At 33.9% G+C, this 16825-nt stretch overlaps 1 protein-coding gene and 1 long non-coding RNA gene across 2 annotated transcripts; both read right to left on the minus strand.

Moving 5' to 3' along the window:
* Positions 1-2005: 2005 nt before the first annotated feature.
* Positions 2006-5004, minus strand: LOC145549337 (uncharacterized). Its single transcript, XR_014085266.1, has 3 exons — positions 3202-5004; positions 2594-2716; positions 2006-2499 (listed from the first exon to the last, which is right to left on the minus strand). It is a non-coding gene; the product is annotated as an uncharacterized LOC145549337 (long non-coding RNA).
* Positions 5005-6235: 1231 nt separating this feature from the next.
* LOC103456746 (uncharacterized) lies at positions 6236-16557 on the minus strand. The gene is made up of 4 exons (XM_008396459.3): positions 12726-16557; positions 9195-11749; positions 7886-8003; positions 6236-6701 (listed from the first exon to the last, which is right to left on the minus strand). The coding sequence occupies exons 2-4, from the start codon at positions 11710-11712 to the stop codon at positions 6467-6469; spliced, it is 2871 nt and encodes a 956-aa protein (XP_008394681.1). The 5' UTR covers positions 11713-11749; positions 12726-16557; the 3' UTR covers positions 6236-6466.
* Between the last annotated feature and the right edge of the window lie 268 nt (positions 16558-16825).

Below are 16825 nucleotides of genomic sequence, written 5' to 3' on the forward strand. Positions count from 1 at the left end.
ATTAGCATTTGTATATATTAGGACAGGGTAAAGTTCTTCCAATAAAAGTATATGATGCTTACCAGTGATGCTAACCCACTAACGTGCTAATTGCTCATGTTTTCGTTTGGGATTTTAGCATTTTTGCTAACTTTCACAATGTTTAGTGTGCTAAATAAATTTTTCTAATTTACTTCTCTGCTTTGTAAACTTTCAATTGAATTAATTTCCACATCTTTATTGAAGTTTATCAGCTGTTAAGAATTCTTCTAGTAGTTAGATGTTTATATTTATGCTTTTATTTTGAAGTGAATGAAGTGAAGACCGTTTATGCAGCGGTTCCATTTCTTCATATTCTATTTTTTCCTCAGTAACATCAGTTCAAACTAGAAACATACAGAGAACAAGATACAAATATTTATAAAATATCTAAGGGCATAAAAGGACAAGTAATTAATGTGAAAATTAAATTGGTGCTCCAGGGTTGTGGTCTTTCAACAGCAGATATAATTTGGATTACTAGCATTTTAACTTGATTTTAAGTGAAGATGATAAAATCTGGAAATTAGTTTTTTGTTGCAGATGTTTTGTAATTTATAGTTAACACTAAAAAGTTCAATGTCAGTAGGGACATGTTTTTCCATTTCAAATAAAACAGCATTTATTGCTAAAGTATTTATGTTTTTACAACTTAACAACAACCAACTGTACTTCGTGTCTCTCTGCTGGAGAGACAAACAGAAATGTAATCTATGTGTCTCTAGTAGGAACAAGGTTTTTCCGTTTTGTAACCGTTGAGTTTTTGATGAGCACGTTGAGGTCTGCCTGATGGGAGCGGTGAAAAATAGAGAAGTTATTTGAGGTTTGAGGTGTGAAAAACAAGCTCATGTGTCCAGCAGGACAACTTCTTCATGAACCAAACCAGCAGCCCACTAACCCACCGGAAATGTTCCCAGTAGTCCCAGATAACTGTCTGCCTCCAGCATGAGAACATTTAAACAAAAAAAACAATTAAAACCCATTTTGTTCCTCCAGGCCTTTATGTCCTGACTTTATTGTGCTTGGTTTTGTAGCACGTGCAACTTGTGTGAAAGCTGCTTTATAAATAATCCTTGTTCACTTCCTCTTGTGTCTTATCTAGAAACTAACACATCTTCTGTGGCTGTTTTGGTTCCTGACATGTAAAATACATCCTGTACTTTGCAGAACTTACTGGCCTCCCACTTCATCGCATTTCTGCTGGGTTATAAAAAAATTACTGTTTGTTTTACCAACATTTTTGACTTGTACACTGCAAAAAGTCCCCTTTCAAAAACAAGAAAAAAAAGTACAAAAATAGGGTATAATTTTCTTAAAATAAGAAAAATTATCTGCCAACAGAACAAGAAAATTTATCTTGTCAAGATTTTCTAAAACAAGAAAAAATATCTAACCAAGATAAACCTACAATATCTTAAAATTAGTGTATTTTTACTTAAAACAAGCCAATTTTACTTATACGAGTAAGATATATTATCTTATTTTAAGAAAAATTATCTCAAGTAAAGAAAATGTTACTTGACACTGAATTTCTTGAAATAGCGTAAAATATTCTTATTTTAAGAAAAATGCTCTATGTATTAAGAAAATAAATCTCATATATTCTATTTGTATTAGTAAAATTGGCTTGTTTTAAGTACAAATACACTAATTTTAAGATATTTGTAGGTTTATCTTGGTTAGATATTTTTTCTTGTTTTAGAAAATCTTGACAAGATAAATTTTCTTGTTCTGTTGGCAGATAATTTTTCTTATTTTAAGAAGATTATACCCTATTTTTGTACTTTTTTTCTTGTTTTTGAAAGGGGACTTTTTGCAGTGATATACCTAAATCTAGTTTATTTTTATTGTTGCATAGGATTAAAATATATATTTCGTCATAGCTTTACTCAAGGTTCTTATGCCAAGACAAAAATCTACAAATTGATCCTGTGAATACTGGAACAAGAGATGTTATTGGCTTGCTGAAATGAAGACATAAGTTCAATTACTTTTAACATCTTTATTACATTTAAGTTTCACATAAACAAAATAAAACATGACTACTGGCCAGAATTTAAAGTCTGGATGGGCATCTGATTCTGGAACAATCCTGTAAAATGACAGAAAAATGACGATCTGACACATCTGCCGCACTCATAAGATGCCCTAAGAGTCAAGCAAACCAAATTGTCCAAAGCAAAGAAAAATCTTGGGATTAGATGTCAACAATAGGAGCTTCCTCCGCAATGAACTTCTTCCAATAAGCCATAGCCTTTTATATGTGGAAGTCTTGCCTCAGTTACGGACGCCGTTCTCAAGACATCTGTCAGCAGCACAGAGAGGAGTGGCCACAGACAAGCATGCTGAAAGGTGTAGTAGCTGTGATGTCCTCCTTTCAGAAGATCAGGGCAGGCATGGTTCCAATGGCCAGTAGAAAGTTGGTTTCACGATCACCGCAGAGCTGAAAAGTGGTCTTGTTTGAAGTTGTTGGGTCATCTGCTATTTGGAGCACAGACAGAAAAACAATCACAAAACAAATCACGTTTAAGGGACTAATCAGTGTCATGATGAATCAGTATCATACATTTCTTACCTCAAGAATGTGAAGGACTCCGTCACTTGCAATTCCCAAAGTTTCAAAGTTTCTTGTAGATGGTGCAATACGTGATTGGAGACTTATCCGGCATAGGCTTCACCATGGCAACAGTTTGGTTTACTTGAAAAATAAAACAAGTCTTATTTTAGTTCATGTGCTCAATTACAATATTACATGAATTCAAGATGGCAAGAAAGTCATTTTAATTAAATCAAACAAGGACGACTTAAATTCACCAATTAAAAATAGTGTTTAAAATATCCTGGTAACAGTGTGGAATATCTAACCTAGGCTATTAGACTCATTGCATTTAAGTTTTTAAATTACAGCACATCAAACACCCTCAGTTAGTGAAATACTAGGCGGAATTGCCCTTTAACCATTTCCCGAATCAGAAGCTACGAATGAGAAGCCATCTTAGCTATGTTAAAAAACGGAAGCTACCAAGAACTCGTGTCGATATTATTTTTAAGCCACATCTATTGTGGTTCAAAGCTCATATTCACAAGAGCGGCTCTTTAACCGCGGATGAAAATTGGCATATCACGACATGCTAACTAGCTTCAGTTAGCTTATCTTAGAAAGACAGACAACTTTAAACTTACCTCTGAGTACAGCAGCTGTAGGGTCTATACACGTAAAAAAGTCCTCCATCTTCATCCATGTCCAACCGAGATTAGAGAATTTGCCAAAAGAAAATCTTATAAAAGTACAGTAGATAAAAGCTTAGTTAGGCTGTTACAACTGAATTAACCGTTAATCAGGGCAGTTAAATGATCTCTGGCGTTGCCGTTAGTGATGTGCGGATTGATACTGAAATATCGATTCTTCCGATACCAGAACTTAATTCTTTAAAATCTATTGTCAGATCCAAGGATCAATACTTTCAACATTTTAGTAATTTGAGATAATGTAGATTAACAAGAGCACGTTAGAAAGTAACTAAATTATTGAGATCTTGCCTAAATGAAACTTTGTTAATGGGAACTACTTTTTCTTCCGCCTGGTAAGTATGTAAGGTGTAAGGACGTAATGCCCATGCGCAGCGTGCTGCTGACGCTCACTCACTCAGAAATGGACATGTTGACAGATTATAAAAAAGTGACACGGAGCTATTTCAGCTGTCATTTTATAGTAGTTTTAATAATTAAACAATGATGTACACTGCTAAAAAAAAAATAAAGGGAACACTTAAACACTTAAGTGAACACTTAAGTGTTCCCTTTATTTTTTTTGAGCAGTATATTTAGTAGGGTTATTACTTTACTAATTTTCTTTTTTTTAGTTTGCAACTCCATTTTCACATATTTTGTATATTTCTGCTGAATTAAAATAGTTTATAGTAAACAAGATTGTTGTCTCAATGTACTTCTGAGTTTAAAATGAGTGCATCAGAGTACATTGTGTTCTTTTTATGAAGCCAAGATATGGATTACATTTATTTTTTATTTAATTAAGAAACAAATTAACTGTCTTTGCACAAAGTATGGGATCTGTATTGCCAATACCATCTTAAATTTTACTCGGTATTGGATCGGAAAGAAAATCTGTTGTATCGAACATTACTACCATCTCACTGACATTTTGGGCGCTTTCCCATTTGGATTGTATGATGTCATAAAAGGGGTTACAAACATGATGAATAAAATATTGTTCAAACTAATATTAGTAACTTATAAAGTAAGAATTTGAAATATAAACCAAAAGTTAAAATATTTATCATGACATTGACCCAATCAATATTGTTGATTCTAATCTCATTGTGTGGAATACCAGCCATTTCAAATCACACATCAATAGAAATTTCATGACATGTCAGTAAGAGGTCCCACATCTTACATCAAGAAGATCAGATTAAGAAGGTCCTTAGCAGATGGAAACATGCCAAGAATTATCTTGATATATAAGCTGATATTGTCTCTGAAATTGTTGTGTTAAATGTCAACCGTTTAAATATTAAATTATAATTTCCAGTACACTCTGCCAACTTATACAAGAGTATAAGTTCATGGGTTTTTTTTATTTTTCATTGACAAAAACACAAAGGATTCCATTTGGACATAGTCTGTTTTAATTATCTGAAGACATTTCATTAAGTATGTGATTTCGCTTTCTGTGCTTGAAATAAGAAATTTTTACTTATATAAAATAAGTTCTAGACTTGAAGTTTGATTGGTAAATATTGATATTCTAGATTCTAGCACATATCTACTCATAATAAGTAATATTTTCTTAACATTAAGCTTTTATATCTTACTGAGATAATTAAGTACAAAAACACTTAAAATAAGAAAAATATTCTAACATAAATCCCTCTTGGTGAGAAAAATTATCTTGTCAGAAAGAAAACAAGAAAAATCTCCTTAATTTAAGATATTTAATCTTACTAAGATTTCAGTTTTTGCAGTGTAGGATGGAAGATGTGGGGGGAGGGTTAATTGTCTTTTCAAAAATGTACGTTGAATCAAAACAGGAACAAAAACTCAAATTTATTCATTTTGAGATTAGTGTAGGAGCTATTTTCCCATTTTTTGGTTAAATCTTAGAATTTAAATTGTTTAGTTTATTCTTATTGTTTATTTCCTAGTTGATTTATCATTAGAATTTTTGTTTAATTTGCTGTTTAGAATACGTTCTTTGATTAGGAATTATTAGGAATTAGTTAATTAATTTCAGGTTGGGATGAGGGTATTTCACGGTATAAATAGGTGGGTCTTGGGTAGCATATTATGCACGTGGGTGGTCATAAGGTTTTTTACCAGCCTACAGAATCAGCCAATAAGTCATATCGGTTTCTATTGTCAGTCAGAGAGCAGGTGCAGGAATAGGAGCAGAAGCCTGTAACCTTTAGCCTGATCTGCAAATAAAACCAAAGAACTATATTTTGACCTTTGATCCTTTTTTGCTGCGTAAACCAGAATCCACGGTGCATCAGGTGACTATTTGAGTTTGATTCACCTTTTCTTTAGATCACCTTCGAGTTTTGAGTTTTTTGATTTTTGAATTTAAGTTTAGAGACAAATGGTCACTACAATTAGTATCAAACATTTTCTAGACATTTCTGAGTTTAAAAAGTCAAAAGCTTGTGAGAAAAAGAGATTAATTTGAAATTAGACAAAAATTTGTAAATTTGACCTTTGAAACTCAAATTTTTACATTTTTTCTAGAATATTTGAATAAGAAAGGGTATTGCCAGACAAAGCTCCTTTTGAGTAATCTCAAATTTTCTGAGTTTTTTTTGTAAATTTTTTATTTTTATATTTTCAATTAAATTTTTAACACATACTTGAAATTGCACAGTTTTATTTTTACTGACAACAAATAGTCTGATTTTACTACATAAATTATGCAAATGCACATTTTATACATTTTGTTGAATTTTATGTTGAAATGTCAGCCTTACTGCACAGTATTTTATCATTAATTCTGTTTTTTATATATGTTATATTATTTAAATTCACCCCAGTGGGTGAATTATTATTAATTCACCCACGGGGGTGAATTTAAATAATATATTTAATTATTATTAATTATTGGGGTATTAATTATTAATGAGACATTAGCTTTGTTTTTACAGAACAAACTTTTTTTGTTTTGGCTTTTGCAACTATTTCCACACAATAAATCTATTTCTCTGAGTAAAAAAATAAAAAATTTATATAGAAACACAATCAAAAAGTATAAACACAGTTATGAGTTACATGGAAAAAGCATAAAATTAGAGCGTTACATAGTACAACATATTAGATTTAATAAATACATAAATTAAAAGTGTAGTAACAACACAAAATTGATAGAAGATATACATATGATTATGTATTTCTCAGCTAAATTATACATTTGTTCTCTGGTTGTAAAGATATTTCCTTCTCATTCCTGTGTCAAACTGAGGAAGTTTTCCTCATTTGGATCGTTTCCGGTCTGCAGAGCCTTCCTCAGGTTTTCCCAGAACACCTCTGGGTGGCCGGCGGCGCGCGGCCAGCTCAGGTAGGTCTGCTTCTTCAGCAGCTTCCTCATGCGTTGGAAAGGAGACAGCAGGTAGGTGGGAATGTCCTCCAAAAACACCAGGATCAGCACATCCTTCTGCTCGTCAAAGAGACGGAAACTGAGGAGGCCAGGAGAAACGAAACGGCTTTAGGACAAGAAATACCTGAAGGTTTATGTCGGATTTAAGAGAGGGGACGCAATGATAGCTTAGATTAGTAAATGTGGAAGGAAAAGAGCTGTGATGAATGTATTGTTTTTATTTTAAAAATCTCAAAAGCCACAAAGAAAAAATCAGGTAAATACCAAAAAGGAAATAAAGGACACATATCTAAGAAGTTCTTAAAGGTATTAAGGCATTGATACATAAAGTATTATGTATTTTCCAGGCATATAGAGCCATTTTATAGCACTTCAGTTGTTATAAAAATGGCATATATATCAAATATGACTTAAAAAAATTGACTTAGTAATTTAACTTCTTGAAATTGGGCCTCTGTCTCTTTAAGAAGCTCCTGCTCTTTCTCACACTCCGCCTTCAGGATGTCATCACAACATGGCTCCTCTGTTAGGGCCAGATGAGTTATTTTTCTAGCAAATGTTTAACTTTTCAAAATAAAAAAAAAATCTAAATGTTAAACATTTTGGACCTAGTAAAACTTTCAAAACTTTTAAATTTTTATGCTTATCTAAGAAAGTTTCTGAGACTAATCTCAAAATTCCTATTTTTTTTTCATTGCCAATCTTCAACTTTTCAAACTCAGAAACTTATTAGTTTTTTTTTTTTTTTTTTTTTTTAGAAATTTTCAGCAATCTAAAAATTTCTCAGATTTTGGCAGAAATTTACTCTTTTTTTGTTTTTCTATTGACAATGTTCCTAATATGCCGTGTTATGTTGAGGACAATGTTTTCTCATTAACTACATTTTGTTCAAATATTTCAGATCAGAATTCATTCATAAAATGCATCATGTATTATGTTCATGCAAGCTGAATCAAGAATTTTAATTCTAGTTCAAATAAGTTATTTAATTGTGAGTGAAAATACAGAAATATGTTATTGTTCACTTAACCATAACAATTTTTTGCATAATGTGAAATAACTCGGTTTATACTACATTGTTAAGTTATATAAACTAAAGATTAACGAGCTATCAAAACTAAAAGGAAAACACACACAAAAAAAACTGCACTGTCCCTTGATAAATCAGTTTCACGAATGTTAATTTCCGAGTTATAAAACCAGAGGAATTTTTGGTTGACTTTACTTCCGTTTTCAAACTGGGTCTAATGTTTTACAGTGTACCTGGCTGTCTGGACCTCTCTGGAGCACCACTCGCTCTCCAGGTATCTTCTGCTGATGACGCAGATGGTCTTCCGGCTTCCGTAGATGGCATCCATGATGTTTTCTGTTATCGGCTTTCCTAGAAGTGAGTGCGTACAGAAACAGTCGGTTCATCATATTCTTCAATGGTTTCTATGCAGTGAAGCAATGGCGACCAAACCAAACTTGTCATTTTATTTTAGAATTTTTAATGAGTAAAGATGTGGCGGCGATGGATAGCAGCCATTAATCATAATGACTGGCAACCCTCGGTGTAACCGCGGATTTGCAGCTAACATTTTTTACAAGGTAAGAAGATTAACATTCATAAACTTTATAAGTAAATATGATTAGAAAGATAAAATATCGCATTATGAAGAACGTACGCGCCTAACCGTTAGTAACCATGGAGACCATACGGCACCGTCATGTAGCCTAGCATGTATGGAAAAAAACTGGTTAGCACCTCGTCTTTTGTACGTTTTTAATGCTGCTCCGGTTTAAGGGGAAACGCTGTTTATGACATAGTGACATAAATCATGTGGTGTGAATTCAGACAAAGTCAGTAATTTGATCAACATGTCAGGAGGGAGGAGGTATGGTCCTGTTTCTAAGCTAGCTATTTCTGACTTTAGTTAATACAGCCGTCTATGAGCCCCCACCAGGTGAGTTGCGTTCATAGACAAATTAGAACTTCTCAACAAGTTGAAGCCATGAATAAACTGGCAAAAACAACGTTGTAAAACAATTTCATTTACTCCCGTCCCTCACTTCCGACTTGGAAGGGTCAAGCTCAATAATTCCCATTTGCATGACTTTTCCTCCTCCCTCTTTGCTTCCTGCCAAAAACTGGATTATAAAACTCTTCAGTCTGGTGTTTAGGTTTCAACTAGCTCCTTCTGTTGAAGGATTACTTTGTTTACAGAAACTCTATAATTAGTTTTATTTGTTATTGCTGCTGTTTTGTTTATTTATTTTGGATTAACTATCCAAATGTCTTTCAGTTTCAGAATCAAATCTTCATAAGAATTTAAAGTTTATTGATCTTCTTGCAATATTATTCATTATATTACTTGAAAATAATTTCAAAACAACAATACTAATGTTTATTGCAATAACTTCTGGGGCAATTTATCATCCAGCAAAATGAAGTAAACCAATGAAGATGAAAACCCATGAAGATGAGGGTCCATCTTTTATTGGACCCTCATCCAATGAAGATGGATGGTGGTCCAATGAATTACCTTTTTTTTTTCTACATAAATGCTAATATCGTTTTAAAAGGTCTTACCTGGTTCAAAGTCTCGATGGTGCAGACACAATTTCCAGCCCTGCTCTCCTTCCAGTTTGGGTAACAGTTCACCAATCACCCAAGGCTCATCGTGGTGGTTATAGGAGATAAAAGCATCGTACTGATGAGGAGCTTGCTTATTTTTATACTTTGAGTCAAAAAGCCAACCCAAGAAGAGATAATAGGCATAGTACAGCTGCCACCGCATGAAGTGGTAAATGAAGGATCCAGCCATGACGAAGAGGATCATAGATGTGGTTGAAGCAAAGCAAATTAAGTTGATATCCTGTGAGCAAGGTTTCAAGTCAAAATCCAAAAGCCTTTTGCCTTTGAAGTCATCTGGATAATTGCAAGAAAAGTTATACGCGTCGTTAACCTGCGTCTGTTTGCTGAAAATTGTCCAGTTGACAAACCAGGCATTACTGCAGTCACAGTAGAAATTATTATACTTAAAATCCAAATACTGAAGAGATGGAAGCGACTTGATTATGTCTTCACTGACGACTGAGTATTGGTTGTGTCTTCCCTGCAGGAACTCCAGCTTGTTCAGATTGGCGCCTGTAAGAAAGTCTAGTGAGTGAACAGCAATCCTGGATATGTAGAGGCTTTTAAGATTTCGAATTGGGGCAAACAGCTCTGGCGTCAGAATCTCCAAATCATTTGAGCTCAAATCAAGTCTTTCCAGATTAGGTGTGTTCACAAATGTGTCTTTGTCGAGATTGATTAGCTGGGAGTTCCTAGCACTAAAACTTAAAAGACGTTTTAGTCCTTGGAGGAAGTTGGAAGGTAGACTAGACTTTCCCCTGTGGTGCTGGCCATGAAGAGACAACTCTTCCAACTGGTGAAGATCAGAAAACGGTGTTTTTCTCAGAGGTGTAATGTTAAAATATTTGATGTGATTGTCGTTTAAATACAATCTTTTTAGGCTAGAGAGACCCTGGAAGGGCCCTATTAGGGTACGAGTTGTAATACCATTTGACTGTAGTTGAATGTCGGTGAGGTTCAACAGTCCAGCAAAGCAACCCTTTTCAAGGATCTGTATTTGATTTTGATGTAGAGACAAATTCCAAAGAGACTTTAATCCTTCAAATTCCCCCTTTCTAATAGCTGTGAGTTTATTTCCATTCAAATGCAGCCGCTTCAGTTTTGGCAAAGAGGTTTTAAAAGCCCCTTTTAAATCAGTAATCTGACTGGATTGCAATCTGAGAATTTGGAGTTGTACCAAGCCCTTGAAAGCACATTCAGTCAACGTAAAGATGGAGTTGTTCTGCAGACTTAGTTCTTTCAGTTTCGTCTGACTAGAGAAATCTTGACAGGTCAGAGTGCTGATCATGTTGTTGCTGAGATCAAGTTGGGAGAGATTTTGCAGAGTTTGTGTTGCGTTAGGAACCGATGAAAGTTTGTTCTTACTCAGCTTCAAAATCGTTAAATTTATCATAGATGTGAAGGCATTCTCGTCAATACTTTTGATGTGATTCTCTGATAAATCCAATTCTACTACATTGACACACGGCTTAAAGAAATACGAAGAGATTGTTCGGAGATTGTTGCTTCGAAACTGCAATTTGGACACGGTTGGGATGGAGCAAGAGAGGTTGATCAGTTGCGTCCGACTGCGTTTTATATTGTTCAGAGTTAGCGATGTTAGCGAGGAGTTAACAGTTTTGAGTAATGCTTCCATGTTTTCAAGAGATGTATGAAGTCCGCTGACATCAAGACTGGCCAGCTGTCTGAGGAAAGTTCTGTTTTTCACGTCCCATTTCATTGGTACGACGCTGAACTTGTCACCGATGATGAGGCGAGTCAGATTTGGGAAGATGTTGGCAGTGACGCTGAAGTCTCTTATGGGATTATGGGACAAATCCAAAGCCTGGAGATCCAGCGAGCGGTTGGTAAGTTTCCATGACTGAAAGGTTCTTAAAACGTTAGTTTTTATCACAAACTCCTGCAGTTGTGGCGTGTGCTGCAAAATCAGATGAAGATTTGACATCGTTTCCAGTTTGTTCTGAGAAATATCCAAAAGTTTTAATCTGGTCAAGGACTGGAAAGCGGTGGGTGACAATGCTGTGATCTTGTTAGTGTTAAGTCTTAACTCAGTGAGGTTGCCCAACCCATCAAAAGCCAACTCTCCTAGCTTAACGAGCTTGTTGTTGTTCAGCGTCAGCTTCCGAAGGGAGATCAAGTTAGCAAAAGCACCACTGTCTATCTTTGAAATGTGGTTTTCATGAAGGTTTAAGTCTTCTAGAACCGTTAGATTTGTGAAATTTGAACGTTGTATTCTTGAGATTTGGTTTTTAGACAAATCAAAACTCGTCACAGTTGATGGAACGTCTTGAGGAACAAATTTAAGTTGGCTGTCTGTACATATGGCTGCATTCAGGCTGATCCTGCAACTCTTCAGGGAAAATCCGGTGGCCGGAGGAACTGAACAGATCATGTAAATCAGGAGAAAAGCAATGCTATAATCAGAACACTTAGACACAGCATTTGGTTTGGTTTTGTCTTCCTCCAGTCCCATTTTTAACTCCTGAGCAGCAAAACAGATGCTGATAAACCTGAAAAGTCAAAAAAGTAATTAAGTGTACACAGCGGTGTCCAAACTTTTGCACCAAGCCCCAAAATCCCCAAGTTCAAAAAAATTCAGGGGCCAAAATAGATTTTCTGAAAATTTCAAAAAGTAAAATATTTTCTAGAAAAAAACTTTTGATTAATCTCAGAAATAATAATAATAATAATAAAAAAAACTAGGAAATTCCTGAGTTTGAAAAGCCAAGAAAATGCTAGAAATTTTATTTATTTTTTTTAGATGAATCTTAAAAATTTTCTAGAAAAAACACTGAGATAGGAAAGTCAAGAATTTTCTACAAAAAAAACTCAGTAATTTTTAAAATATCAGAAATTCTTTTGATAAAATATGTAAATGAGTTTTGAAAGTTTGATATTTTCGACTTTTGCTGTTTTAGACATTTTATTTTTACTTTTTTAAATTTTCTGAGTATCAAAAGTCATAAATGTCCAACTTTTGAAATTCAGAAAAATGTCCATGTTTTTCTCTCAATTATTTCTGAGATTAATCTAAAAATGTCAGAGTTTTCCAGCAAATATTCTACTTTTCTAGAAAATTTCTGAGATCTTTTGGCTGACATGTAACCCTAGTTACAATGGCCCTTATTACAGCTGAGTGATTTGGTGGGAACAATAATTTTCTATTGAAAGTGATTGTCTTTGAATAAAATTGTAGAGAGAAGTTTAGATTAAAAAGTTGAAAATTCTTAAATAATTCAACTATTTCAGTAATTGCCTTGTCTTGTACGCGTATCTATTGTTTTGTGTTAACTTTGGGTTATATTTGGGTAAATAATGTTGAAGCTATATCGAACACAACACAACAACACAAATGTCATTTTAACAGAGATGTTTTTCATGTCCATTTCACCAACATTGTGAAATGAAAATACTACAAATTCAAACAAATTTGTGGAAACTGAAACTGGAACAAATTCTCAATTCAAATAGTTTCCTGGTGCTTACCTTGAATCACAGATTATGAGCTTTTCTCTGTTGCAGGTAAAATATAAAACTTTTAGACGAAAAGTGGAGGATTTGTTTGACGAGTGAAATCTTGACGTTTGAATCTTGTTCTATCAATTTTTATGTTTCTGTTCCTTTTCTTTGTTGTGAGTCAAACTGGAAGTCCTGTTAGAGGAAGCTTCTTGTTGAAATCCAAGCAAAATCACTTTCACTTCCCCGTTGTTCTGACAATCAAGCATAAAATTAAAATTTCAGAAATATATTTGAATGTTATTTGCTTGGATTCAGTTTTTAAAAAATCAACGGTTTGTTCATTTTCAAAACTATTTTTTGGTAATTTTCTTGTCAAAAAAGCCAAATTTTGTTGTTACAAATCAATAAAAAGGATAAAATATCTGATATGTACCATATATGTTTTTCTGCTATTTTCAAAGTTTTCCTATTTATTTTTGCAGAATTCACATTTTTCTGTTTTCTTTTTGAATGTTTTTGTAACTGACAGTTACTGTATAGTGTTTTATCTTATTTCTGCTTTTAGGCGCTTCCCTGTCAGATTACAAGAAGTTGTTTAGATCTGCTTTGCCTTTTTGCAGCTGTATATGTAACTAAATAATCTCCTAATAACCACAAATCATGATAATCTGTTGGTTTCGTTTGAGTTGTAAGTATGGGGGACATCAAACTGCTAGCTGTCTCTGCAACATGGTCCAGGTACTTTTCTCAAACCAGCAAAACCATAGTTGCTTCCTTATTTTACGTATGTAATGAATAAGCACTTCCCTAATGTGGCAGAACTGGATTGAAACTGCAGTTTTACAGAAACAACTGGAGTGTGAGAAGCTTCTCTCACAGTTGCTGCAATGTTAAACCAGGACTGGCACGATAACATAATGGCTACAAATTCAGTAAGCTAACAACAAAAAATAAAAAATAGCAAAACAATTTGGGTTAACATGATTACTTTTGAGTAAATGTTATAGTCTTTATCTCTTAAATCTAATTTTGAGTAAAATAGTGTTTGCATGTGGAAAGTACAGCTTCATGTGTTTGTAAGAGGTACTACAAACATTAGCTGTTTTTTCTTTGACCATATTGTTTATAATTTGACATTTTGATAATAACTAATAGTAATTCTTTTTAGATAAAAAAAAAAGTTTTAACGATGGGATCAGGTGTTTTTTTTTTTTGGCCGTATTTAAATTTGTTTGTTTCGCATCACACAAGTCACATGATCAACAAGGATGTTGCCTCTGGCGCAACCAACGAAGAAGAAAACAAAGAAGTAGATGGAGGATTATGGCGCCGTGTGTTTTTTGACAGCATGATTGATTGTGAACGAGCTTATTCACGTGTGATTTTAATTAGTTTCTTATTTTCTGGAAACACAGTAGTTGCGAAATTGTGTTTTTTTTTTTTTTTTTCCCGACATTAGCGGAACATCGACAGAGTTTTTGCGAATGTTTGTAACAGAAACGCAGCTGATATCTACTTCAACATTAGCAAACTGGAATCATGAATTCTCCAACTACAAGTTGTGAAGATTGTTTCATTTTTTTAGCAAAAAATGAACACTTTATTTTTAGTCCCTCCAGGAGTTTGAGATTTTTAATTTTTTTTGCAATCAGAATCACAGATTTTGTGTTGCTATTTTAGAAATATTTTCAATGATTTTTGCAATATTTGTGCATAAATGTCACATTTTGTTACTCAGCATATTGATCACAGACTATGTTGACATTAACTGAGGCAGCAGCGTAATAAATACTAACACTTACAGGTGGGAGTTAGCATCACTTAAACACAGGGCCGGTCCAAACATTTGTGGGGCCCTACGTAGATTTTTATTTGGGGCCTCCATTCTATATAATGTAATTATTATAATTTTTTTAAAAATATAGCAGTTGATTTTAACCTTACAGGAGCAGCAAACAAAAGAAAAAAATAGTTGGATTTTGAAATGTAAAGTCTGCCATTTTATTGTGTTTATTTGAAAGAAACAGCTTATAAAAACTAAATTTTACAGTAAATAAGTTAGCAAGTTTTATTTTATATTTTTCCAACAGTGGCAGGAGTCAGGAGCAAGAAGACATTAATATATTATTTCTGCAATAACTATTAGCAATAACAGAAATAAAGTTTTCCGTGCGTAATAGCATTTAGTTTGTATTATTCAATGTTATGTTAGATAAATATATATATTTTAACATGTTAGCTTCTTTTGGGCCATAATATCCCATTTATGAATGTTTTTAAGCATTTTCGCAGAACATTTGCACACAAAAAATCCCTCAATTATACCTTAGCATTAAAAAATGTGAGAATCTGTTGATTTTGTGTGAATTTCCACAATTGCAAAGTCACAAAAACTGGGGGGAATTAATATTTATATATTAGAATAGCCAAGTACAAATCCATTTCTAAATTCAGTCAAGAAAATTGTGATAAAACTTCACAGATACTCTCCACTAAATCTGGGAGAGTTTTTCCAAACATGTTGGCAAAAATAAGTCTAGATGTACAAAGGAAGTGAAAGTATCGACTCAGTCAGTCTGCCTCACAAAGTCCCAGTGAAATATACTGGATTTTCTGGTTGTAATGTGTAAAAATCCTATGGTTTGCTGCCATTGTTGTCATTTACACGTGTTACCAGCAGAGGTCGCTATTTAAACAGAAAACTGTCATTTTTAAAACTGTCATATCTTTACCATAGATCTACGGCTTATTGATGCAACACTTAGGTACATCAAACAAACCACATCTGACTGTAATGGTGTTAGTATTGTTTAAAAAATAGCTTCTCTGTATCTGATCATTTACATAATTCTAGTGATTTAAATTATAATCCTGTCATCTCATGATTCAGGTATTTTATCATCTAAATTTTGATGTTTTTCTACAGTTTTCACAAGATGAAATGTCTTCCTTTACAGCAGCTCCTTTCACTCATAAAGTGGAGTAAAATTAAATTAAAAACAGTTGGTAGGATTGTTTATCTGCCAAAAGAAGAACAAAAAAAGCAGGTAAAAAATGTTAGGAGCTGTGAATGTATTTTGTTTTTAAGATCTTGCTTGTTTGATCCTGCGTAAACTTTCCAAACAAGCTGTTATTGATCTAAAGAAAGTAGCTTTTCAATGGCGGCACCTCGGTGGCTTTTCAGACCGTCGCTATGGCAACAAAACCTTCTGTTGCTCCTTCTCGTCAAACAGAAATGTTCATCGTCTCAACGCTCTGCTGTTTATATGAACCATGAACCAGCTGCCCTGAGACCGCTCTGCCTCTGATCTAAAACAAAAACATCACAGGAAAACAAAAAAGAAGCAACAAATGGAGGCAGATTTTAGCCTTTGTTCTCCTTATTTCATTAATCTGACCCAGTCGGTTTCAAATCAACATTACAGCGCTGTTAAAGATTTCTTTAACACACAATCAAAGGAATTTTAATATCACCCAGAGATAATTACAAAATTAAGTTTTTAAGTGATAATTATATTTATTAAGGGAAGAGGAGAGGGATTTGGACCACCACCAATAAGCTAATCAAAAATACCTGGATAATTAAACACTAACCAGAAATAATTTAAAAATACAGATAAAAACCTTTATTATGATTATAGGAACCTTTTATGTTGGTAATCATTTGACTATTTTCTTTTTTTTTTTTAAATAGAACAAACACATTTCAGTCTGTAGCTGTGCAAAACTGGTAGAGCGATGACTTTAAAAAAAACATGCATGCCACACTTTTCAGATTTCACCAGCCAGGAAAAACATGTATTTTTCACAAATACATCCACTTTTTCCACATTAAACTCTCAAACAATTGTGGCTTAGTTGTTGGAACATAAAGACTGTAACTTCCAGATCCATTTAGGTCGCTGACACCTGCAGAGAGGGATGAGTTGCGTTGCTCAGGTGCGACTTGGCACCTGATTTATCTGTCCAGATTTGGGAGAGGAAGACATCAGCCGGAGGCTGAAGGCTCATTAGGTTTCATCAAAGCAGCTGAAGCCTCCAATCATGAATATCTCTGAGAATCAGCTCCATCTCCATCATCCCTACACGATTCTGCGGCTCCTGTGGGAAATACACCGACACGTGCG

This window comes from Poecilia reticulata, chromosome 20 (assembly GCF_904066995.2).
Source record: "Poecilia reticulata chromosome 20, P_reticulata-male-v2, whole genome shotgun sequence".
In the NCBI taxonomy this organism is placed as follows: Eukaryota; Metazoa; Chordata; class Actinopteri; order Cyprinodontiformes; family Poeciliidae; genus Poecilia; species Poecilia reticulata.